A 27,093-nucleotide genomic window follows, 5' to 3' on the forward strand; every position below is an offset into this window, starting at 1 on the left:
AATACTTTAAAAAACCCTTATAATGTGTTGGGAAATTTTGTCTTGACCACTTTGGTCTTCAGTTTTGGGGTTTCAGTGCATGGGTATGCACAGTGAGTTATGGTGTTCTTTGGAAAAAGTAAACTTTTTTCTCGGCTCTCCCACCATAACAGTTAATAGAGAAGATTTTTGTGATGTCTGGTCACCAAGAAATGTGGGAATTTCTTCCTGCTAAAAACCAGTCAAAAAATTCTGTAGCAGACACCAGCTCATTGTCCTCTAATTCAATTCAGTTCTCACATTGTTGACCTAGAGACAGCATCAGATCTCACTAGTTGAGGGCTCAGTCCTACAAGACTACCTCCCATGTTGGATGCCAATTTCAAACGCCAGATTGTTTTACCTGTGTTTGTGACTGAACAGCTGTAAATTAGGGTTCCCCAACACCCCATCTTTGTGTTTGTTTAATTTGCTAGAGTGGTTCACAGAACTCAGGAAAACACGTTTACCAGTTTATGAAAGATACTGCAAAATTTACGATGTAGATAGGCATAGGGCAAGGTATTTGGGAAGGGGTACAGAGTTTCCATACCCTCTGTAGGCATACCACTCTATAGACACCTCCAAGGGCTCACTAGTCTGGAAGCTCCCTAATTCTTGCCCTTTTTTGGGTTTTTATAGATGCCGTGGTACCTAGGCATGATTGATTAAACAATTGAAGATCAACCTAATGTTTGGCCCTTCCCCACCCTTCACTCCAAGGAGGTGAGGGTAGGGTGGGGCTGAAAGTCTTAACCTTCTAATACTGCCTTGGTCCAGTGACTAGCCCTCATCCTGAAGCCACCTGAATAGCTGCCATCCACTAGTGAAGTTATTAGCATTCAAAAAGATAATTATCACTTTGGAGATTCCAAGGGTTTTAGGAGTATATACCACAGCACTAGGATATTTTACAGTATCACAGGCATATACTTTAAAGATAACAATACTAGGTATAGTATCTGTCAGGGGGCTATGAAGATCCCAGCCCCAGTTTACGCTTTTTCTGGGTGCCACTAGGAAGCAGCCTCCAGAATCTGAAAGCACTTTGACTCCCCTGGCACAAAGGGGAAACTAAGCAGCAGCAGCAGGAGCAGCGCCATGCAAAAAGAGGAAGTCAGGCAGCAGTGGCAATTTAACAGAAAAGTTTAATTCTTTTAAGCAAATAGAACACACTTTAGGTTATAAGCAGGTAGAACACACCTGAGAGGAAGGTCTGGGTGTTTTCCTCGGGAATGAAGGAAAAAAGGCAAACATTTTCCCTTGTATTTTTGTTCCCTAATTCCCAGTCTTGCTCCACCCACTTCTAGTGTTTATACCTTTCTTAACTCATTATGCATTTCTTTTCTTAAGGTTTTGATCAAGCTGAGTCCACACTATTAATTAACTTTTCTTTGGAAAGCTTTCAAGATATTAATAGGGAATTGATTAATCATGGGATAGTGACTAACTTCTTTAAAAAAAATCTTATTGATTAATCCCTCTATGGGGGCCTTTGGTATTGAATAGTTTCTGAATTTTAAATTCAGGTGCCACCATACCTAGCCACAAAAAATATTTCTAGTTAAAGATGACAGAATGACCATATACATTTAATTTACTCTTCCCCAAACCCAGCTAAAATTGTATTAAAAAATTCAAAAATTAGACTTAATAGCCGGGCATTGTGGTGGGCACCCAGGAATTCAAGTCCCAGCTACCTTGGAGGCTACCAGTGGGCTCTGGTAGATTTTCTGGCAATAAATTTCTCCCATCACAGTGTTTTATGCCATTGCCACTCTTAAGTGGTGGAGTTTGTTACTTTCTCCTTGAATCTCTAATTGGTCCTGTGACTTAATAATCAGTAGAATATAATAGGAGTGATAGCTTCCCTGTGGAGGCCTTAAGAAGTCTTGCAGCTTCCATTTTCTCCTTTTGGAAGCCCCATGACATTTAAAGAAGCCTAAGATAGACCTAGAAAAGGATAAGCCTAGAAAACGAGAGACCCTGTGAAGAGAAAAGGGCCATAAGAAGGAGAAGCTAGGTATTCAGCCAAAAGCCAGTACCAAGCTTTCAGTTACGTGATAAAGTCATCATGGATATTCTTTGACTTCAGTTGATTCATTCTAGTTGACACTATGTGGAGAAGCAAGGATACATTCTACGGAGCACTGCTTAGATTTCTGACTCAAAGATGTTTGTGGAAATAAAATGGTTACTGTTTAAAATTGGATATGATGATCACTGAGAATTTTCCTCAAATTGTCGAAAGTCATCAAGTAGTCTCAGATTCAAGGAGCACTCTAAACAGTAGTAGGTAATGGGAATATCCAGTATTCGGATAACATAAAGAATGATGTATAAAAGAACAGCCAGGTATGTAATCCTAGCACTTTGGGAAGTGAGGTGGGAGGATTGCTCAAAGCCAGGAGTTTGAGACCAGTATGGACAACATAGTGAGTCTACCTCTACCCTTCTAAAAAAAACAAAACAAAACAACAAAGAAATGTGGTGGCTTGTGGAGTTCAAGGGTATAGTAGCTATGATTGGGCTACTGCACACTAGCTTGGGTGACAGAGTAAGACTCTCTCCCTAAACAGAAGAAGAAGAAAAAAAGAGGAAACCATGAAAGATATGATTAAATAAAGGTAATTTCTTACAACTGAAGGGTATAAGTTTTTAGGCCAAATGGACCAATTAAGTGCCCAATAACAATTGATGAAAATAGAGTTGACATCAAAGCATGTTAGGAAATTTATGATTGCTACAGAAGGTGAGATACTTTAATAATTAGACAAAATAATAAGTTTGTGTACAAATGACCAAGAATCAGAATGGCACCTACTTTTTGGGAGCCATAAGAAAATTATAGTCTTCAAAATTCTGAAGAGAAATAATTTCTAGTCTAAAATTATATTTCCAACCAAATTGTCCATTAAAGGTGAGACTAAAGATACTTTCAAATATGGAAAATCTCAAAAAGTTTTCATTTCTTAGGTACCCAATCACTATTAGAGAGAATGAGCACAGAAGAGAGGAAAAGGCAGCAAGCCTATGATGGTAATCCCAGGATGATATTATAGCTGCAATTAGTTCTAGAGAATAACCAGTGTAGTTAGTTTTTTTGTTTCTGTTTTTCTTTTTGAGGCAGAATCTCACTCTATTGCCCAGGCTAGAGTGCAGTGGCATGATCATAGCTAGCTCACTATAACCTTCTAACTCCTGGGTTCAAGCTGTCCTCCTGCCTCATCCTCTTGAGTAGCTGGGACTGCAGGTACAGCACTCAACATTCAGTCCAGATTTTCAGTGATCACATTGCTCTGGAATAGAAGAATCCAGGAAGATGAATCAATTTTTTTAAAACGTGTATTGCACATATTAAGAGATTTAAATTTTAGGAGAGTTGAGTGTGAATTAATTCTGAAGACAGTAGAAAACACTGAGGCTAAATTATGGAGAGAAAAGTGGAAAATGCAAATAACAATATAAAAGGCATTTCTATAAATGTGGTCCATGGAAGCAAAACTGGATGTGATAACCACTGAGAATTTCCTCAAACTGTTGAAAGTCATCAAGTAGTCTCAGGTTCAAGAGGCACTCTAAACCCCAACGAGGAAAAAGAGAAATCAAATCTCATCTCAGTAAAATATTATAACACTATTGAAGGTTAAAGAAAGAAAATCTTTATAAGTAGTTAGGGGGAAAAGGCACCATTTTTCAAAGGAATAAGAGCTAAGTTGATAGCGGACTTTGCAATAGAAACTGGGAGCTGGTTGATAGTGGAATGACATCTGTAAGGAGATGAAAGAAAGTAGGTGACAAGCTGGACTTCAGTATCCAGCAAAAATATGCTTAAAAGTGAAGGTGAATTAAAGACAGTTCCAGAGAAATAAAAGTTGAGAAAATTTTTAATCAGTCTACTTGTGCTAAAAGAAATACCACAGACAGTTTTTTAGGGGGAAGGAAAATGATCCCAGATTGAAACCCCAAAATGCATGAACGAATGAACAACACCTGAAGGTAGACCCTGTGGTAACATCAAATGTCTTGACTGAGTGAAACAGTGTCTTCTGACACTCAAAATATTGGTATGTTGAAAATTTATGACAGTAATTCAAAATAAAGAAGAGGAATATGAGGAATTTATGTTTTCTAGTGCCCTGTCTGGGAGTTTACAGAAGTATTAGTTTGTATTTGATTAAAATCAAGGATGCATGTTGCAAACTCTAGAAAACTACTAAAAAGAGTAAAAGAATGTGTAAAAACTTCATATATGAGAAAATATAATAATAAAAATATTTAATCCAAAAGAAGACAAGAGAAACAAAACAGATGAGACAAATACAAAATTAATTATAAGATGATAGAAGTAAATCCAAGTATATTAAACCCTGTTTTATATGTAAATTGTCTACATATATAATTATAAAGTCAAGGATTATAAGATTGCATTAAAAGCAACACCCAACTATATTTGCATATAAGGGATATGCTTTCAATATGAAGACACAGAAAACTAAAAAAGGTGAGAAAAGATAGTCTGTGCATGCCCTATTCAAATCAAAGCTGGGAGGCTGGGCACAGGAGCTCACAATTGTGATTCCAGCACTTTGAGAAGTCCAAGGCAGCAGGATCACTTGAGACCAGGAGTTCAAGACTAGCCTGGGCGACATAGTGAGACTCCATCTTTATAAAAAGTAATTAAAAATGTAGCTGGCATGGTGGCATGTGTCTTTATTGGTACTTGGGAAGCTGAGGCAGGAGGATCGTTTGAGTCCAAGAGTTCAAGGTTACAGTGACCTATGATTGGGCCACTGCATTCTGGCCTAAGAGACAGAGCAAGACCTTATCTCTTTAAAAAAAAAAAAATCAGGGGCAGCACCTGAGGCTCAGTCGGTAAGGCGCTGGCCCCATATACCGAGGGTGGCAGGTTCAAACCCGGCCCCAACTGAACTGCAACCAAAAAATAGCTGGGCATTGTGGTGGGTGCCTGTAGTCCCAGCTACTCGGGAGGCTGAGGCAAGAGAATCGCTTAAGCCCAGGAGTTGGAGGTTGCTGTGAGCCGTGTGATGCCATGGCACTCTTCCAAGGGCCATAAAGTGAGACTCTGTCTCTACAAAAAAAAAAAAATCAACTCAAAAATGAGTATGCTCTATTATCAGACAAAATAGAGAAAGTAGGCAAGAATCTTTTTGTAGGGAGATATTTTTTAAAGATTAAAGGGTCAATTCAATGGAAAAAATTTATAAAGTGGCAGTTCATTAGAAAGAGATAATTCTAAATTTATGTGTATCTAACATAACTTCAAAAGTATGTGAATCAAAAATTAATAAAACTGAAGGGAAATACTGAGAAATCTTTTGGGAAATCTTAACATAATTGTCTCAACAATATTACAGGTTGATAAAATTCGGTGAACTTCACATAATCAACATGTCTAACAAATAAAGCATAGTTTTTTCATTCTTTTTATTTTAGTGCTTCAATTTGCATATTTTTTACTAAGGTGTATTCTGGTCCACTAATCCTCTACTCTGTGTGTCTAATCTGCTGTTAAGGCAGTCTATTAAATTGATAGTTTCTGTTATTTATCAGTTCTGGAATTGCCATTTGACCATTAAAATGTAGTTTCCAATATCTGCTGGAAGTCTCCATCTTTATAGATTTCCTTGAACATATTTATCATAGCTATTTAAAAACATCTATGCCTGATAAATACATTATCTGGAATACCTGTAGATTTACTTTAAACACATTTTTTTGGTGTGCGTGTGTGGGTGGTTTCAGTTATTTGAGCTTGTTTTTTTATTTTTAGCATGCCTCACAGTCTGACACTACATATTAAATCTTGTAAGTTTCCTTTCAAAAGAACTTTTTTCTTTGGTTTGGCAAGAGGATAGATCGCAGATTACCCTAATCCTCTCAAGGTTTGGTTTAAGATTTTGAGAAGATTTTGTTAAGGTTAATGTGTTTTGTTTTGTCCTTTTTCCTTTTGGGGTCTCAAATGAAAAGCTAGGTTGTTTGCCAAGGCCACTAAATTCCCAGATTGTAACTTTTGTCTCCTCATCACTGTACAGTTGCTGCAATATCTGTTTAGCTCATTAGCTTTCCGACTGCTCCTAGGTTTCTTGGAGTCCTGCCTTGTGTGTGCAAACCTTAGCCGTTGTCAGACTTCTTGAGGATAGATTGAATACAGATGTTTTGGCTTGTTTACCTGCAGTTTCCTTCGATGCCCTCCCAAGATTTTTGCCCCTGAAGTACCAGTTTCTTTAGATTCCCTGAATCCAATATCTATTTCAACTCTTGGAAATGCTGGTTTCTGCTAGAACTTTCTCTGTACTCTGAATTCCACTTATCTTCTGGGAAAAATGCTGGGGTGAATGTGGATATAATGTTGTCATTCCCTTTTCTCAAGAATTGTAGTTTCTTGAGACTTGCCCATGTTGGTTGCTTTCCAATGCTGTTAGTTTATTTATATATTGTCTAGTTTTATAGTTATTTTTGGCAGGAAGAGGGTCTATTTTGATATAAGCTACTTTGTCATGGCTAGCACAATCAGTTCAAATACATATTCAAGCACACATGGACCACATTTACCAAAATTGAAACATGCTGATCCATTAGATATGTCTTATAAAATTGCAGGAGATTTGAGTGTTTTGCTCTGTCATTAATCACGGTGGGATTAAATTAGACATCAATTACAAACATATAGCTATATAATTCCCCCAATTTTAAAATTTTGGAAAATACTTTGAATAATACATGGAATCAGAGAAGACATCACAATGAAAATCAAAAAAATTGAATTGAATGAAAATGAACATTGTGACATTAGGGTAAAGCTATGCTTTGAGGAAAATTTTTAGCCTCAATTAGAGATGAAAAGCTAAAATCCACTCTTTGTTCATCTCACCGAGTTAGAAAAGAACAGCAAGTTAAAACCAAAGAACAGAGAAGGAAATAAAACATATAAGTAAGAACAGAGAAAATCAGTAAAGCCAGAAAAGTAGGTCTTCAAATCAGTTAATAAAATGAACAGACTTCTAGTTATATGGTGCTGATCAAGTAAAAGAAGACACTAGGTGTAAAACCAGGAATTAAATAGAGGATGTTGCCAGAGATCTCACAGATATTAAAAAAGATAAGAGGATTTTTATAAGCAATATTTTTTTTTCTGATTTGAACTTTCAGTAAGGAATTTTTATATCCCAGCCAAATTATTATTTAAGAGGAAATAGTTGCCTCATATGGCAGTGCCCTTAATTGAGAATAATTTCTTTTTTATTTATTTATTTATTTATTAAATCATAGCTGTGTACATTAGTATGATAATGGGGCTCCATACTTTTGGTTCATAGACCGTTTGACACATTTTCATCACACTAGTTAACATAGCTTTTGTGGCACTTTCTTAGTTATTTTGCTAAGACCTTTACACTCCACTTTTACTAGGATTCACATATTCCCTTGTAAGATGCACCACAGCTGTAATCCCATTAATCCCCCTCCCTCCACCTACCTCCCCCTCCCTCCCCTCCCTTTCCCCCTTCTCCCTATTCTTAGGTTGTAAATGAGTTATAGCTTTCATGTGAAGGTCCTACATTAGTTTCATAATAAGGGTGAGTACATTGGGTACTTTTTCTTCCATTCTTGAGACACTTTACTAAGAAGAATATGTTCCGGCTCCATCCATGTAAACATGAAAGAGGTAAAGTCTCCATCTTTTTTTAAGGCTGCATAATATTCCATGGTGTACATATACCACAATTTATTAATCCATTCGTGGATCGATGGGCACTTGGGCTTTTTCCATGACTTAGCAATTATGAATAGGGCTGCCATAAATATTCTAATACAAATATCTTTGTTATGATGTGATTTTTGGTCTTCTGGGTATATGCCCGGTAGAGGGATTACAAGATTGAATGGCAGGTCTATTTTTAGATCTCTGAGTGTTCTTCATATCTCTTTCCAAAAGGAATGTATTAATTTGCATTCCCACCAGCAGTGCAAAAGTGTTCCCTTTTCTCCACATCCACGCCAACATACTCTGGTCTTGGGATTTTGTGATGTAGGCTAGTCTCACCGGAGTTAGATGATATCTCAAAGTAGTTTTGATTTGCATTTCTCTGATGATTAAAGATGATGAGCATTTTTTCATATGTCTGAAGGCCGTGAGCCTGTCTTCTTCAGAGAAGTTTCTCTTCAAGTCCTTTGCCCAGCCTGCGATGGGATCCTTTGTTCTTTTCTTGCTAATGCATTTGAGTTCTCTGTGGATTCTGGTTATTAAACCTTTGTCAGACACATAACCTGAAAATATCTTTTCCCATTCTGAGGGAAGTTTGCTTGCTTTACTTACTGTGTTCTTGGCTGTGCAGAAGCTTTTTAGTTTGATCAAGTCCAAATAGTGTATTTTTGAATCTGCTTCAATTGCCCCGGGGGGTCCTTCTCATGAAAAACTCGCCCAACCCAATTTCTTCAAGGGTTTTCCCTGCACTCTCTTCTAGTATTTTTATAGTTTCATGTCTTAGGTTTAAATCTTTAATCCAGTGAGAGTCTATCTTGGTTAATGGTGAGAGGTGTGGGTCCAGTTTCAGTCTTCTACAGGTTGTCAGCCAGTTCACTCAGCACCATTTGTTAAATAGGGAATCTTTTCCCCATTGAATGTTTTTAATTGGCTTGTCAAAGATTAAATAACGGTAATTAGCTGGATTCATCTCTTGGTTCTCTATTCTGTTCCAGACGTCTACTTCTTTGTTTTTGTGCCAGTACCATGCTGTTTTGATCACTATCGATTTGTAGTATAGTCTGAGGTCTGGTAGTGTGATTCCTCCTGCTTTGTTTCTGTTTTTGAGTAATGTCTTGGCTATTCGAGGTTTTTTCTGATTCCATATAAAACGAAGTATTGTTTTTTCAAGATCTTTAAAGTATGACAGTGGAGCTTTAATGGGGATTGCGTTCAAATTATATATTGCTTTGGGTAGTATGGACATTTTAACAATGTTGATTCTATTTTTCCATTTGTTAACATTCTCAGCTATCTCTTTTCTTAGAGTTTCATAGTTCTCTTTATATAGATCTTTCACGTCCTTTGTTAGATAAACTCCCAAGTATTTCATCTTCTTTGGCACTACTGTGAATGGGATAGAGTCCTTAATTGTTTTTTTCAACTTGACTATTGTTGGTATATATAAAGGCTACTGATTTATGAATGTTGATTTTGTAACCTGAGACGCTGCTATATTCCTTGATCACTTCTAAGAGTTTTGTAGTAGAGTCCCTAGTATTTTCCAGATATACAATCATATCATCTGCGAAGAGCGAATGTTTGATCTCTTCTGACCCTATGTGGATACCCTTAATTGCCTTTTCTTCCCTAATTGCGGTGGCTAAAACTTCCATTACAATGTTAAAGAGCAATGGAGACAATGGGCAGCCTTGTCTGGTTCCAGATCTGAGTGGAAATGATTCCAATTTAACTCCATTCAATATGATATTGGCTGTGGGTTTGCTGTGGATGGCCTGTATCAGTTTAAGAATGTCCCTTTTATACCAATTTTCTTAAGTGTTCTGATCATGAAGGGATGTTGGATGTTATCAAAAGCTTTTTCTGCATCGATTGATAGAATCATATGGTCTTTGTTTTTTAATTTGTTTATGTGCTGAATTACATTTATAGATTTACGTATATTGAACCAGCCTTGAGACCCTGGAATAAAACCGACTTGGTCATGATGTATGATTTGTTTGATGTGTTGCTGGATTCTTTTTGTTAGAATCTTGTTGAATATTTTTGCATCTATATTCATTAGTGATATTGGTCTATAATTTTCTTTTCTTGTTGGGTCTTTTCCTGGTTTGGGGATGAGGGTGATGTTTGCTTCATAGAACGTGTTGGGTAGTCTTCCTTCTTTTTCTACCTTTTGGAACAGGTTGAGTAATATAGGTACTAATTCCTCTTTAAAGGTTTGGTAGAATTCTGACGTGAAACCATCTGGTCCCGGGCTTTTCTTTTTGGGGAGATTTTGTATGGTTGATGTTATTTCCGAACTTGATATGGGCCTGTTCAAATTTTCACTTGATTTTGGTTAAGTCTTGGAAGGTGACGTGCTTCCAAGTAATGGTCAATTTCCTTCAGATTTTCGTATTTCTGAGAATAAAGTTTCTTATAATATTCATTAAGGATTTTTTGGATTTCTGAGGAGTCTGTTGTTATTTCGTCTTTGTTATTTCTGATTGATGAGATTAGAGATTTTACTCTTTTTTTCCTGATTAGGTTGGCCAAAGGTTTATCTATTTTGTTAACCTTTTCAAAAAACCAGCTTTTTGATTTATTGATCTGTTGTATTTTTTTTTTTTGTTTTGTTTTCAATTTCATTTAGTTCTGCTCTGATTTTGGTTATTTCTTTTCTTCTACTGGATTTGGGGTTGGAGTGTTCTTCCATTTCCAGTCTCTTGAGATGTCCCATTAAGTTGCTTACTTCCTCTCCTTCCGTTCTCCTGAGGAAGGCTGGCAGTGCTATAAATTTCCCTCTTAGAACTGCCTTTGCGTTGTCCCAGAGGTTCTGATAGTTTGTGTCTTCATTGTCGTTTTGTTCCAGAAATTTGGCAATTTCCTTCTTGATCTCAAACTGACCCAGCTATCATTCAGCGTAAGGTTATTTAACTTCCATGTCTTTGTATGAGTATGCAGATTCCTGTTGTTACTCATCTCAAGTTTTATTCCATCATGGTCTGAGAAGATGCAAGGAATAATTTCTATTCCTTTAAATTTACTGAGGTTAGACTTGTGACCTAAGATGTGATCGATTTTGGAGTAAGTTCCGTGGGCTGATGAGAAGTATGTGTATTCAGTTTTGTTTGGATGAAATGTTCTGTAGATGTCTGCTAAATCTAAATGCTGGATGGTTAGATTTAAATCTAGAATTTCTTTACTTTGCTTTTTGTTGGAGGATCGATCCATCAATGCCAAAGGAGTGTTAAAATTTCCGACTATTATAGAGTTGGAGGAAATCAAGTTGCTCATGTCTGTTAGAGTTTGTCTTATAAATTGAGGTGCATTCTGATTGGGTGCATAGATATTAATAATTGAAATCTCATCATATTGAGTCTTACCCTTAACAAATATGAAGTGACCATTCTTGTCCTTCCTTACTTTTGTTGGTTTAAAGCCTATTGTATCCGCAAATAAAATTGCAACACCTGCTTTTTTCTGGTTACCATTTTCCTGAAATATGGATGATCATCCTTTCACTCTGAGTCTGTATTTGCCTTTTAAGTTAAGATGTGACTCTTGTATGCAACAAATGTCTGGTCTGAGTTTTTGTATCCAGTCAGCTAACCTATGTCTCTTTTGAGGGCAGTTTAAGCCATTCACATTAATGGAGAGTATTGATAAGTTTGGTGAAATTTTGGGTATTGAGTTTTTCGAAAAGTGCAGTGGGCATTTTTAATCCTTTTGCCATTGTGGAAGTTGAAGTTTGATCAGAAGTTTCTGAGTGAGTTTACTTTTGTAGTAGAGGATTGGGTTGGTTATTATGGAGGATAGGTCTGAGAATATCCTGAAGAGCTGGTTTGGTTATGGCAAATTTCTTTAGCATATGAATGTCATTAAAGTATTTAATTTCTCCATCATAAATGAAACTCAGTTTAGCTGGGTACAAGATCCGGGGTTGAAAGTTATTTTGCTTGAGGAGATTAAACGTTGATGACCACCCTCTTCTGGCTTGAAAAGTTTCAGCAGAGAGTTCTGTAGTCATTCTAATGTTCTTCCCTTTGAAGGTAATAGTTTTCTTTCGCCTGACCACTTTGAGAATTTTCTCCTTCATATTAACTTTAGTGAAGTTAATTATGATATGGCTGGGGGATGTCTTATTGGGGTTGAGTCGTGCTGGGGTTCTGAAGCAATCTGCCATCTGAATTTCAGGTTCTCTAGGCATGTCTGGAAAATTCTCTTTCATAATTTCATGCAGAAGGGCCTCTGCGCCCAGTGAGGCCACTTCATCTGTTTCAGGAATTCCTATGAGTCGGATATTTGCCTTCTTTGAGTTATCCCAGAGCTCTCTGAGAGAGTGATCCATTTTTGCTCTCCATTTCTCTTCCTCTTTGAGAGTTTGGGAGCATTGAAAGGCTTTATCTTCGATGTCAGAGATCCTTTCTTCTGCTTGGTCCATTCTGTTGCTAAGGGATTCTACTGTATTTTTCATATCTTTGAGGGCTGCAAATTCTTGCTTCAGTGTGTCTAAGTCTTTGGTGGTTTTGTCTTTAAATTCGTTAAATTCTTCAGACAGCTTTTGAATTTCTCCACGAATTCCTAGTTCCATTTTGTTAATCTTGTTTGCCATCCAAATTCTGAATTCGATTTCTGACATCTCAGCCAGTTGTTTGTGAATGGGATCTTCAATTACATCTGCCGTATCTTTCCTTGGGGGGGTTTGATCTATTCTGGTTATTCATGTTACCAGAGTTTTTCCACTGATTCTGCCCCATGATTGTTTTACTCCCTTTGATTTCTCGCTTGGTGTTTTGTCGAGGACCTGTACAGTGCTGTGGCCTGAGAAACTGGGGCCCTGTTTGGTGTAGAGGGGCTAAGTGGTTCTGTCTTGTTTTCAGCTGGTTTCTATGTGACCCTAGTGAAACAGTTACTCTGGGTTGAAGTCTCAGCTGTGGAGAAATACCAGCAATTAATTCACCCCACCCACCACAGGCAACAAATGGAAAAGGAAAATCAAACCTTCCTACAACCACACACCCAGGGCACCACCTGGATAGTACCCAGGTGAGTGGCTTAGTTCAAAAGGTCCAAATCAATTGTCTCAGTCAGCAGCTGCCTCGGGTGGGAGAGTTCAAGAGGTCTCTGGGAACTGGATCACGGGCGTCTGGTGACTGCTCTAATATGGCTTGCTCCAGTGCTGCCTGGAGTCAGGAGGAGCCACCCAGTAAATAGATAAGTCTGCGAAGATTGATGCTTCCTTCCCCACCTTGCTGGTCTGTCACACCCAGTTGCTGCTAGCCCCACAGGGCTGTGACCCAGTCAGTTGTCTGCAGTAAGCAGATACTCCAGGGGTTTGCACCTGCCTAAGTCACAGGGTAGTCTGCGTGTGCTCGTCTAGGCCACTACTCTCTGTCTTTATCCAGCAGAGGGTGGTGTGGCCTGTCCACCTCGGGCAGTTGATGGAGGCTGGAGGTGTTCACTCAGTTCCAGCCCCACCCTTAGTTTATGTTATTGGGTGAACGGAACAACCCTGTGGGAGTTTGTTTCTGACCCTGCTATATTCTTCTGTATGGGAGAGGCTGATTTGAATTCCCAGAACCTGTGCCTCAGGCCCTGTCTTTAGTCCTGTGGGTTTGTATCCGCAGCACCATCAGTTGTCGGCTGCAGCCTCTTGGCCTCCTTTGTTTATAGGCTGGTGATTTCCTGAGGGCCATGTGCGTCTTAGGCTCAGTCAAGCGGTCCTCTGGATCAGCCCCATCTTGGGAGTTTCCCGGCTCTGCGGGTGTGTTTTCTAGTCCCCGTGTTCCACCCAGGTCAGTGCCGCCTCAGGCAAACCCTTTACTCACGGGGCCTGTGTTTTAGTCCCAGATCTGTTCCATGGTGGTTGCCATCTGAGAAGATGCTCGGCCTCATCTGGTTGCCCAGGAAGATAGGAGGAGAGGCTATGGGATATCTGGGGGTGGGCCTTGTTATTGCTGGAGATGGCTGTTGCTCTGCACCTCGGGGCACCACCGCTCCAGTGTAATTCCCTCTTAGCCGACCATTATCTTCTCGCTCCTTTGCTACAGAGTCAGCACTGGCCAGCTGCAGTCCAGGTCCTGTCTACACCTCTCGAGAGTTCACCCAAGAATCTGGACTCCTGGGAGGGTAGGTCTCCAGATCACGGAGTGAAAGTGGAGGGGACTGTTAGGAGCTCAGAGTTGTAGGTCGTAACACCAAGCTCATTGAGACCAAAGGAACAAATAAACAGATACAAAGGTTACCAGGCATGCGGGCCCATAGATACAGAGACGGACGGAAACACATAGACATACAGGTAACAGCCACGACAACAGCAATATAAGAACAACTGCATAAAAATAGTGATAATCGGGCGGTGCCTGTGGCTCAGTTGGTAGGACCCCGGCCCCATATACCGAGGGTGGCATGTTCAAGCCTGGCCTGGCTGAGCTGCAACCAAAAAAGAGCTGGGCATTGTGGCGGGCTCCTGTATTTCCAGCTACTCGGGAAGCTGAGGCAAGAGAATCGCTTAAGCTCAGGAGTTGGAGGTTGCTGTGAGCTGTGTGATGCCATAGCACTCTACCGAGGGCCATAAAGTGAGACTCTGTCTCTACAAAAAAAAAAAAAAAAAAAAATAGTGATAATCGTAAAATAATTGAAAGAAAGGAAAAAAATAGAGAGAAAAAAGTGGTGTTATGAGGAATGTTAAATGAGAAGACAAGAAATTAAAATTAGAAGAGAGAAATAAAAAATGTATTTATTTAAAAAGTAATAATAAAAAATTATTGAAATCTCCTCTAAGAAAATGGTGAGGAAAAAACAAACAAAAACAGAACAAACAAACAAAGAAAACACTAAAATAAAAAAAAAAAAGCCACCAACTACAAAAATATTCTTGTGTGTAGAAATATACCTATATTTATCTGTATGTCTGCTGTAGGGATCAACTTTCGTAGGAATATATTCATACTACAATATACTTTCTGGACACCAGGTGGCGCTGCAAGTGGTTCAGAGGCTTATACCTGATTTACAGTTTATACTGTTACCATGGTAACCACCTTCCATGGCCGATGGCCATTTTGGAATTTCTGCAAAAGTTTGTCGCCTAAGAATTGTGTAACCTCGGCTGTTCTTTTCCAGACATCACTTGCAACCGACCTTCCCACTTAGTGCAGGTTTCCATGCTTCTCAAGTCTTTCCACTCTGTTCCCAGGTTCTCCTGCAAACTGGCGACTGCAATCGGCTGTAGGGGGAGTGGTGCTGAGTTTGCGCAGTTGTTGGCAGGCTTGGGGTTTTGTCTGTTGTAGCTGGCTCTCGCGGCCTCAGCAGCTACAGCCGGGTCCTTGGCTTCCGTAGCTTCCCGGCTTTAGCAGCCAAAGCTGGGTCCGCGGCTTCCAGCCGGGTCCCGGGGTTGGAGCGTTTGGGGGAGTTATTCTGGGTTTTATGGTTCAGAGTTTCTCTTTTGGATTGGCGCCCACCAGTTCGCCATGCAGCCTAAACCGCCAGCCCCCTCCAACGCCTGCGGGAAAGGTGCCCGCCCTTTTGGGTAGTTCAAAATGTCTGTTTCCGGGGCAGGATCCCTTCCCTTCAATTGTCCAACAGTGTGCCCAGCTCCCCGTGGTTTTGAGTGGCTCTCCTTTCGGATGCCTCCGTCAGTTCAGGAATAATTATTTGTGAATTGGGTTTTGTCAGCATTTACAAGCTGCTGACCTCCGTAGGGGAGGGGCCTGCTGGCCGGCACAGCTGAGCAGGGAAGAATCTCTACAACAGAGTCTGTGATTTTAAATTACCCCGCATATATAGCAGTCCGCCAGTTCACTGGGCATCTCCAGCTGTCTGTCCACTCCAATAATCCACACACAGGGATGGTCCAGACCGCCTTTCCTCTCACCTGGTGGCTTGGGAGAGGTGGGTTATACGTCCGTCCTGTGCGCCATCATATTTCGCCCCCTTTATAAGCAATATTATATAATAAATTTAGAAATACAGAAGAAATTGATACATTCCTTGCAAAACACAACTTAAAATTTGCATTGTAAGAATTATAAAAACTTTGAGACGTGTAAATTATTATTTTTTATTTTTTATTTTTGAGGCAACTGTGTTGCCCTCGGTAGAGTCCCCTGGCATCATAGCTCACAGCAACCTCAAACTCTTGGGCTTAAGCGATTCTCTTGCCTCAGCCTCCCAAGTAGCTGGGATTACAGGTGCCCACCACAATGCCCAGCTATTTTTTGTTGCAGTTGTCGTTGTTTAGCTGGCCTGGGCCGGGTTCTAACCTGCCGACCTTGGTATATGTGGCTGGTGCTATAACCACTGTGCTATGGGTGCCGAGCCCATATGTAAGTATTAAACATGTGAATTTATAATTAAAAAAAATTTTATGGAGAAAATTCTAGGTAAGAATAGCTTCATCTATGAATTCTTCCAAACTTATGAGATAAAAAACAACATAAATCTTATAGAAACGTTTCCTGAGGCTAAAGATCATGTTGTTTCATAATGCTAACATAATCTTAGTATCAAAACTGAACAAAAAAATTACAATAAAACAGTATTACCTCTTAAACATTATTGAAAATATAAATGTATTAAATATATCAATCAATAAAAATGATAATATTTTACTATCAGGTTGGTATTATTCTAGATGCTCTTCAATTATTGGTTGTATTAACCTGAATTTATTAATGGCATTTATGAAGTTTAAAAAAAATGTACAAGTATAAAAGCTATGAAATTAAATCTTATTTTTAGTTTTGTACACTTCTAACATTATTCTAAGTATGTAGAAGTTCTCTGACAGTTTAATTGCTTGATTTGCTGTTCCTAAACATTCTTTATCATAAGAATAATTTTTCAATATAGTTGTCATTTAAAAATGTATTTGGTTAATGGATTACGTCCAAGTTTTAAGTAGTATTTGTTTCTGTAAGGAAGCTTTCAAGGAGGCGTTTTTCCTTTCCTTTAAAAAGTAAAGTTATTACTTTTAAATTTTTTAAATTAACTGGAACCTGGCTCTGTGCCCGTAGCACAGTGGTTAGGGCACTGGACACATGCACAGGGCCTGGCGGGTTTGAACCCAGCCTAGGCCTGCTAAACAACAATGACAACTACAACACCACCACCACCAAATAGCCAGGCGTTGTGGTGGGTGCCTGTAGTCCCAGCTACTTGGGAGGCTGAGGCAAGAGAATCGCTTTTCACATGTTTATTTTTAGAATATACAAATGCAGTGGACTTTTTGAGAGTTAGTCTTGTATTCTGCAACTTTACTGAACTAATGTAATAATTCCTGGCATTCTTATGTATATTCCTTGGGATTTTTTAATAGACAATCATGTCATCTGAAAATAGGGACAATTTTATTTCTTCCTTTCATATATATGTATATATGTGTGTGTGTGTGTATATATATTTCTTTTTTTTTTCCTTTTAGAACTGTCTCTAGAACATTAAGTACTATATTAGTAAGTGTGGTGAGAGGAGTCTCATCTTGCCTTGTTCAGGCCTGGGGGAAAGTATTCAGGGTTGCCCTATTAAGTATGATGTTAGCTGTAGATTTTCGTGGATCTTCTTTATCAATGGGGTAAATTTCTCTTCTTTCATAGTTTAATGAGAGTTTATTATGAGTGGAGATTTGATTTTGTGAAATACTTTTTATGTATCTGATATGATCATACAATTGTTCTTGTTTAGCCTAGTGACAGTGGTGGATTACGTTGGTTGATTTTTGAATGGTGAACCAGGCTTACATACTTGAAATAATTTTTTTTGTCATGGTTTATAATTATTCTTATGCATTATTATATTTGATATGCTAATATTTTGCTGAAGGTTTTGCCCTTATGTTCACAAGAGATTATATTCTTTTGGAGATGGTCTTGTCTGTTTCCCAGGCTAGAGTGCAGTGTCATCATAGTTCACTGCAACCTCAAACTTACATGCTTAAGCCATCTTCCTGTCTCTGCCTCTCGAGTAGCTGGGACTACAGTTTTTTATATTTTTTTTGTAGAGATGGTGTCTTGTTTTTGCTCAGGCTAGTCTCAAGCTCCTGGCCTCAAGCATTACTCCCCCTTTAGCCTCCCAAAGTGTTAGGATTGCGGGCTACTGTATTCCACCCTGGTAATACTCCTTTTAAAAATATTTAGTAAAATTTGCCAGAGAAACCATCTGTGTTTGGAGAGTTCTCTTTAGGAAGCTTTCAATTTTTATATCCAGTTTCTTACCAGTTACCAAGCTATTCAGATTTTTTTTTTATCTTGGTTGAGTTTGGTAGCTTGTGATTTTTGTGGAATTGATCCATTTATTACATGTTGTTGAACTTATTGGCATAAAGTTATTTGAAGTATTTCTTTCTCATACTTTTTATGGCCTTATGATGTGTAGTGATATTCCTGATGTGATTTTTTTTTTATCTTTGCCAGTCTTGGCTAACTCAAGAGCATACAATAGAAACTGTACTTTTTGAGTAACATATGACCATACTCATAAAATTGTAATTGTTTTTCACTGTCAGTGCATTATTCAATAAATTACATGAGATATTCAGTACTTTATTATATTAATTATGTTAATGAAATAGGCTTTGCTGTACATGTATTAGGTGATTTTGTCAAAGTGTAGCTAATATGTTTTGAGCATGTTTAAAGTAGGCTCAAGTAAGCTATGATGCTTGGTAGGGCAGGTGGGTTAAATGAATTAGGAGCATGGATACCAGAACCAGTCTGCCTGGACTTGTATCTTGGCTTAGGTGTGTGATCTTAAGGCAAATTCCTTAACTTCTTTATTTTGATTTCCTCATTAAATAATGGGGATGTTAGTACTGATCTTCTAGGGTTGTTGTGAAAATTATAAGAGTTATTATATGTGTATATAAAGAGCTTAGAACAGAGTTTTTAGGTAATATTCTTTTTAAATTTTTATTATTACTTACTGATTATATAGCCCTAAGTCAGTTTTAATCTGAATTATAATTTTGTCATTTGTGAAATAGTGATAATTATATGTATTAATATTTAAGTGTATATATAACAATATATCTTGCACAATATCTAATGTCATGTTTCTATATTTAATGGGAATTAAATTGGAAAATGTTTTTATACATAGGTTTACAAATATTTTTATCATCTAATGAAATCATGATTTGTTTTCCTTCTTTAATTGCATAGAACGGAAAGATGCTGAAGGATGGGAGACTGTTCAGAGAGGAAGGCCTGTTCGTTCTAGATCAACAGCAGTGATACCAAAAGTTTCATTAGCAACCGAAGCCCTAAGGTCAAAGGATGACAGTGATAAAGAAAATGTATGTGTTTTACCTGATGATAGCATACAGAAAGGTGAATTTGTTGGAGATGGACCTTCTAATACTATAGAATCTCGTCCCAAAGACTCATTACACTCTTGTGACCATCCTCTTGCTGAAAGAACCCAGGTAGTACATTTGGAAAATTCACTGCCATTTTCAAAGGGATATGTGTGTTTGTTGGAATATTTTACTTTTCTGTTTCATTTAAAACTTTTTACTGTAGGGCAGTGCCTGTGGCTCAGGAGGTAGGGCGCCGGCCCCATATACCGAGGGTGGTGGGTTCGAACCCAGCCCCGGCCAAGTGCAACAAAAAAATAGCCGGGCATTGTGATGGGCGCCTGTAGTCCCAGCTACTCAGGAGGCTGAGGCAAGAGAATCTCCTAAGCCTAGGAGTTGGAAGTTGGTGTGAGCTGTGATGCCACGCACTCTACCAAGGGCAACAAAGTGAGACTCTGTCTCTACAAAAAAAACAAAAACCTTTTTCCTGTAAAAAACTAATACTTGGCACATTTTTTTTCTTTTCTCACACTACATGTCACACATACATACGCTAATCATTTGAGAGTCATGTACAAACATTATAATCAGTCATTAAGTATTAAAACATACATAGAGAACAAAGAAGTTTTTTACCCACATCATAAGTATAAAATTTCCTGAATATTATCTAATTTATGGTCTATATTTAAAATTTTCGAATTGTCGCATTAATTTCTTCATAGTTTTCTCCGATATATGATACACTCCAGGATTACATAGTATATTTGGTTTTGTCTCTTCAGTATGTTTCATTGGAGACAGTTCCACAGCCTATCTTTGTCTTTCCTGACATTAGTAGTTTTGAATAATATATTGCAGGATTTTTTTGTACACTATTCTTTGTTTATAATTCAGTGTTCTTTATGCATTTTTGATAAGACTAAAGTAATCATCTTCAGTGTCACTTCTAAAGGCATATGATATCAGGTTTGTAGTTAATCTTGATTACTTGCTTAAGGTGGTATCTTTCTCCTTCATTGCAGGGGTCCTCAAACTGTGGCCTGCAAGCCACATTAGGTGGTGTGATTGTATTTGTTCCCGTTTTGTTTTTTTACTTCAAAATAAGATATGTGCAGTGTGCATAGGAATTTGTTCATAATTTTTTTTTTTAACTATAGTCTGGCCTTCCATCGGTCTGAGGGACAGTGAATTGGCCCCCTGTTTAAAAAGTTTGAGGACCCCTGAGTGTTACTAAAATTGGCAATGGAATTTTGAGCTTATTCTTCTTTTATTTCAGGTAAACTGAGCATGGAGTATTTGCTAGTAGTTAATGTAATTCTTTAAAGTTAATATTTCCAGTATTTTTTCTTTTAGTACAGTTGAAGTTTATTTTATTTATTTGAAGAACTAGCATATCATTTTGGATCAGTGTTTTTCAACCTTTTTTATATCACATCACACTTCAACCTATAGTTAAACTTCTGTGGCACACTTAAATTATGTTGATCAAAAAAAAAAAAAAAACAGGAGTAAAAGAAGACTATCCTTATTGTGATTTGTAATTCTTTTGAAAATAATTTAATCTTTAAAAATCTTCACAGTACACATAAGATTATGTCACGCACACTGGTTGAAAATCTTGTTTTAGATACTTGTTCATACAAAGGTTCATGTTCAGTTGGTATAATTTTATGTAACATGACTAATGAATTACAGGAGGTACTTTTTGGTATAGTATAAGTGCTAAATAAATTGTGAAATAATTGCAGTGTTTTCAGTCTAGAATAATATCTGCTTTTAAAAAATGTGTTTTTTTTTTTTTTTAATCTGTGGTATTCCCTCCACCTCCAAAATGTTCCTCAATTTCCTTTGTCTTCCTTCTCAGTTGATGATAATGGCTCTCAATCCTACATTGTTCCAAACGTTCTAGAAATATGTAATGTGTATTTTATACCCATCTGAGATTGCAAGCTCCTTGTGGGAAGTATTTTATGTTGCTTTTTAATTTCCCACAATATTGAACAGACTTCTGGGTACATAGGAAGTAATTAGTATATATTTGTTAAATGTAACTTTAAGAAAGTCTTTAATGTAAATAAGCTACATTAAAGATAGTGAAGAAATTACTTTTTATGTCACTCAACTTCTAGAATTTTTGCTAATTGTTTTAGCTAAAAATATAACTTACTATGGAAATTGTCTGGATTTTGTATAGTGAATAAATTTATATGACATTGGAATTTCATACAATTAAACTATTACTAAAATGTTTCAGGATAAAAGTTTACTGCCAGTGGTAGCCAAAGTGATGATAATATTTGTTTTCTCCACTGTCATTCTAAAAATGGAATTAGCATATTTATGTCTTTTTTCAACATTATTTTATAGTTTAGCTTTGATTTTGTTATACAAATGATACTGAGTTTTTAATAAACAGGGTTGACTGTATCGTACACATTAATAATGCTAATATAAATATTGCCAAGAGGATTATAAACCATGGTGACTGACATATGCATAATGTAGATACCAATATCAACAATGTGATACAATTTAAATAATGCTTATGCTAAAATCAACACTTTAGGACACTTTTAAGTTTTGACCAATGGTAGAATTTTTAAAGTAGTTTATAAGATGTGGCCAAGTTTAATATTTGTGTAAATAATTAATCAAAGTGGGGGTTTTACAGCCATTGCAGTGTTTATCTAATGTTTATTTAAGAAGTGATGTCAATTTTAAATTCATGATTTTAGATTTTCATTTTTTGACTTGAAGTATAATTGGAAAATGCAGCACCATTCTTTCCCTACTCTGTTAGTGAACATAAAGCCTTGATTCTATTTACTGAATTAGAAATTTTGTAATAAAATGGGCATATACGGTTAGCATAAGCCAATGTGCTCTTAGATCTACACACTTAGTTACACTTTTTTCTTTTAGGTCTGAGAATTGGTATCATATACCATATTAATCTTTATTGAAGATACTTTGAGATCATGTTAGTATTATCTGAAATTTTACATTTTTGAGTAAAATGTCCTCAAAATACATTTTGGTAAAAAATGATTTGAGGATGTTTTTGAAAATGCTGATTATCCTCATTTGATATTAAGCAGTCTTTGAAAAGATAATATAAACACCTTTAGTTATATGAATATAATACAAAGTATCATATTTGTGACTAGATTTCCTTTGTGAGGGGTATAAAATACTCATGCATTGGCCTGCTAAATAAAAATATAACTACAATAATATTGCTTAATTTCTTTCTTTTTCTTTTTTTTTTCTTGAGGCAGAGTCTCACTATGTCGCCCTTGGTAGAGTGCCATGGCATCACAGCTCACAGCAACCTCAAACTCTCGGGCTTAAGCAATTCTCTTGCCTCAATCCCACAAGTAGCTGGGACTACAGGCGCCTGCCACAACGCCCAGCCATTTTTTTTGTTGTTGTTGTAGTTGTCATTATTGTTTGGCAGGCTTGGGCTGTGTTCAAACCCACCAGCTCTGGTGTATGTGGCTGGCGCCCTAACCCCTGAGTTACAGGTGCCGAACTATATTGCTTAATTTCTTAAAGTACTTAAGACAATTCCTAGTTTCTAGTAAACATGCAAATAAAATTTGTGCTGCTTTATGGTTTCTTTCCTTTTGTTATTCTTGAAACATACGAAAAAGACAAGTGAAATATCTGTCATTCAGTACAGTTGGTAGTTTAATAAGAATCAGCTCTTGTATAGTGAAATAGCTGGTGAGTATTTTTTATTATCTCTGATTCTGTAAATATGTTTTGTTAGTTTGCAGTGAGTACATTGGATGATGTCAAGAATTCTGGCACTAGTGATGACAATTCTGTGCGAACTTCTGAAATACTTGCTCTTCACATTGATACAGAGTGTGTTTCAATTACTCAGCAAGCCATCCCACCTCCTATGCAAAGAAATGAAGACAAATTTCCAGTAGAAAAAGCGAGAATAGAAAATGAAATGGACCCTTCAGATATTTCAAATGTGAGTGCTGCTAACTTGGTAAGAACAACTTATCAGAATTCTGAGTAAATATACGTAAGAGACGTGAACTCCAATAGTAATAACTTCTGTTATTTCTTTATACTTTGCACAGTAAAGTTTTCCGTGCTACATCTAGTATTCTGAAAGATGGGAAATGGTGTCTGTTAGACTTAGTTTTTATTTTATTTTATTTTATTTATTTATTTATTTTTATTAAATGATAGCCGTGTACATTAATGCAATCATGGAGCACCATACACTGGTTTTATAGACCATTTGACATATTTTCATCACACTGGTTAACATAGCCTTCCTAGCATTTTCTTAGTTATTGTGTTAAGACATTTATATTCCTCATTTACTAAGTTTCATATGTACCCTTGTAAGATGGCACCGCAGGTGTAATCCCACCAATCACCCTCCCTCCGCCCATCCTCTCCCCTCCCTCTCCCCATTCCCCATATTTTTAGGCTATAACTGGGTTATAGCTTTCATATGAAAGCCATAAACTAGTTTCACAGTAAGGCTGAGTACATTGGATACTTTTTCTTCCATTCTTGAGATACTTTGCTAAGAAGAATATGTTCCAGCTCCATCCATGTAAACATGAAAGAGGTGAAGTCTCCATCTTTTTTTAAGGCTGTATACCCTGTTTCCCTGAAAATAAGACATCCTCCAAAAATAAGACCTACTTACAGGAAAGATAAGACATCCCCTGAAAATAAGACCTAGCGCATCTTTGGGAGCACACCTTAAAATAAGACACTGTCTTATTTTCGGGGAAACAGGGTAATATTCCACCGTGTACATATACCACAATTTATTAATCTATTCGTGGATCGATGGGCACTTGGGCTTTTTCCATGACTTAGCAATTATGAATTGGGCTGCAATAAACATTCTGGTACAAATATCTTTGTTATTAATGTGATTTTTGGTCTTCTGGGTATATACCTAGTAGAGGAATTATAGGATTGAATGGAAGATCTATTTTAGATCTCTAAGTGTTCTCCAAACATCTTTCCTAAAGGAATGTATTAATTTGCATTCCCACCAGCAGTGTAGAAGTGTTCTCTTTTCTCCACATCCACGCCAACATCTCTTGTCTTGGGATTTTGTGATATGGGCTAATCTTACTGGAGTTAGATGATATATCAGAGTAGTTTTGATTTGCATTTCTCTGATGATTAAGGATGATGAGCATTTTTCATATATCTGTAGGCTGTGCGCCTATCTTCTTCAGAGAGGTTTGTCTGCAAGTCCCTTGACAACCTGCGATGGGATCACTTGTTCTTTTCTTGCTTATATGTTTGAGTTCTCTGTGGATTCTGGTTATTAAACCTTTGTTGGAGACATAACCTGCAAATATCTTCTCCCATTCTGATGGCTGTCTGCTTGCTTTACTTACTGTGTTCTTGGCTGTGCAGAAGCTTTTTAGTTTGATCAGGAGGACCCACCCAGCAAATAGATTAGTCTGGGAAGGTTGATACCTTCTTACCCACCCTGCACCTTTGTCACACCCAGTCACTGATAATCCCGCAGGGCTGTGACCCAGTTGCTTCCAATGAGCAGATACTCCAGGGGTTTGCACCTGCCTGAATCAGAAGGAAATCTGTGTCTGCTCAGCCAGGCTGCTGCTCTCTGCCTCTATCCATCAGGGGGAGGTGAGGCCTGACAACCTCGGGCACTTGTTGGAGGGTTGGGGTTGTTCACTTAGTTCCAGCCCCGCCCCTGATTGATGTTACTGACAGAACAGAACAACTTTGTGGGAATTTGTTTCTGTCCCTGATAAATTTTCCTACAGAAGAGAAACTGTTTTGAGTTCCCAGAACCTGTGCCTCAGGCCCTGTCTTTGCTACTGTAGGTTTGTATTCGCAGAACGTTTAGCTGTCAGTTCTAGCCTCCTGCCTTCCTTTGTCTATAGGCTGACGATCCCCTGAGGGCCGGGTGCAGTCTAGGCTTCGTAAAGCGGTCCTCTGGGTCAGCCCCGCCCTGGGAATCTCCTGTCTCTGTGCGTGCATTTTCTAGTCCCTGTGCTTCACCCAGTCCGGTACCACCTCTAGCGAACCCTTTACTCACGGGGCCTGCGTTTCTGTCCCAGATCTGTTCCGCGGTGGTTGCCACCTGAGAAGATGCCTGGCCTCCTCTGGTTGCCCAGAGAGACAGGGGTTGTGACTTCGGAATATCCTGGGGTGAGCCCTATTGTTGCCAAAAACGGCTGCTGCTCTGGTGTGGTTCCCTCTCAGCCGACCATTCTCTCCTAACTCCAGTGCCGCAGAATCCCCACTGACCAGCTGCAGTCCAGGCCCTGTCCACACCCCTCGAGAAATCATCCAAGAATCTGGACTCCTAGGGGACAGGCCTCCAGACCTCAGAGTGAGAGTGGAGGGAGTGCTGGAGTTCTGAATTGCAAGTAGAGAACATATATATAGTTTTATACAGTTTTATTCCTGGCAGGAGAATGCCATGGAACCCTAGTAGGGGAGGTAGGTTTAGTTTTTAGAGGGTTTCTCCCATGGAGTGTAGTGGAAGGACCTTTGAACTCTGCTCGTTTGTTTGTGGGGCACTCAAGCCATTCTCATGGTGGGGGGGGGACTTTCGTCTGCTTGGTGATGGATTTTGTACCTTTTGTTTGTATCCTTGGGGTTGCAGCTCGCCTCAGCGGGGTTGATGTGCGTTCTTCAACCTTCTCTCTTGGTGCAGCTCTAATCCACCAGGTTAGTTGCTAAATTTCTGTCCTTTAACTCTCTTTCTGGACAGGAGCCTCTGTGGAAAGCTGGCTTCAGTCAGCCATCTTGTCTCCACCCCTGTTAGACTTAGTTTTAAAAACTTTCTTAACAGAATACTATGTACAACTTCTGTCATTTGCTTGAAGTTAGTTTCTAAGTTGAGATTAATTTACTATCCCTATTCTAGAGTCTCTAAAAATGCATTAATTTATGATCATTTATAGGTTTATATTTTTGGATGACTATTTATTTCTGCCCATCTCTTCCTATTGCTAATTTTAGTATTAAAGTACTTGACCTGGGTATAATCCAGAATAGGTTGTGCTAGCTTTGTTTAAGTACTTTCTAAAGAAATAGGCACATTTAAACAATTGAGAAAAATTATTTAAACTTTATTTTTTAAAGTGATACAGTGATAAAGTATACAGTGATATTTTATAGTATTTATAATTTTGTCTAAGACATAATGCGTTATCATTCCGAAAGATACTATAGGCAGATGGTATTAGGTGAAATTAAACACCTCATGGAGGTAATAAAATTCGATAGGGGTTAAGAGAAAGTAAGAGTTAAAGTAATTAAATAAATACTTAGTTTCCTTTACTAAGGTAGAGCTACTTGTTCTTCATCTTGTGTCTTTTAATGATATACATTTTAAAAGATTGAACATAATTATGGTCATATGAGTAATGAGTTTAGTGTTTGGGTAGCAATTGGTCTTATTTATATTTTTTATTTTCATACATTAGTATACATATATTAATTATATACATATATTAAATTGTTTATTTTGCAATTTGATTCTGTTAAAAGAGGAAAATGATTCCATGTTTAAATAGGCATGAAATAATTACTTAAGAATTCTTGCCTCAGCTCTGTGCCTGTTGCTCAGTGAGGACCCTGGCCACATACATGAAGGCTGGTGGGTTCAAGCCTGGCCCAGGCCTGCCAAGCAACAAGGACAACTGCAACAAAAAAATAACCAGGCATTGTGGTGGGCGCCTGTAGTCCCAGCTACTTGGGAGGCTGAGGCAAGAGAATTACTTAAGACCAAGAGTTTGAGGTTGCTGTGAGCTGTGACGCAACGGCACTCTACTGAGGGCGACACAGTGAAACTGTCTCAAAAAAAAGAATAAAAAGAATTCTTGCCTTATTTTCATTTTGATCACATATATAAGCTTGTAGAATCATAAAATCTTTTGGTTATTTTGAAGGTGAAATTTATGTATTTGAATGAGAATAAGTTCTACTGTAAATATGATTTTTAGTATATTCTTATTTGAGTTTTAACTAAACCAAGGCTTAGAACAGTTTTTGTTTTGATTTGTTGTAGGTTGCTCTAGGTTAGTAC

General features: G+C 37.9%; 1 protein-coding gene across 1 annotated transcript in view; it reads left to right on the plus strand.

Annotated features, from left to right (window-relative positions):
- Nucleotides 1-27,093, plus strand: part of SCAPER (S-phase cyclin A associated protein in the ER) — a 580,407-nt gene that overhangs the window by 159,722 nt on the left and 393,592 nt on the right. Inside the window, exons 9-10 of the mRNA XM_053594624.1 lie at nt 18,892-19,154; nt 22,801-23,031. Of these exons, the coding sequence (XP_053450599.1) occupies nt 18,892-19,154; nt 22,801-23,031 (494 nt within the window). The remainder of the gene's footprint in view (nt 1-18,891; nt 19,155-22,800; nt 23,032-27,093) is intronic.

The sequence above is a fragment of the Nycticebus coucang genome, chromosome 6, assembly GCF_027406575.1.
Source record: "Nycticebus coucang isolate mNycCou1 chromosome 6, mNycCou1.pri, whole genome shotgun sequence".
Taxonomy (NCBI): Eukaryota; Metazoa; Chordata; class Mammalia; order Primates; family Lorisidae; genus Nycticebus; species Nycticebus coucang.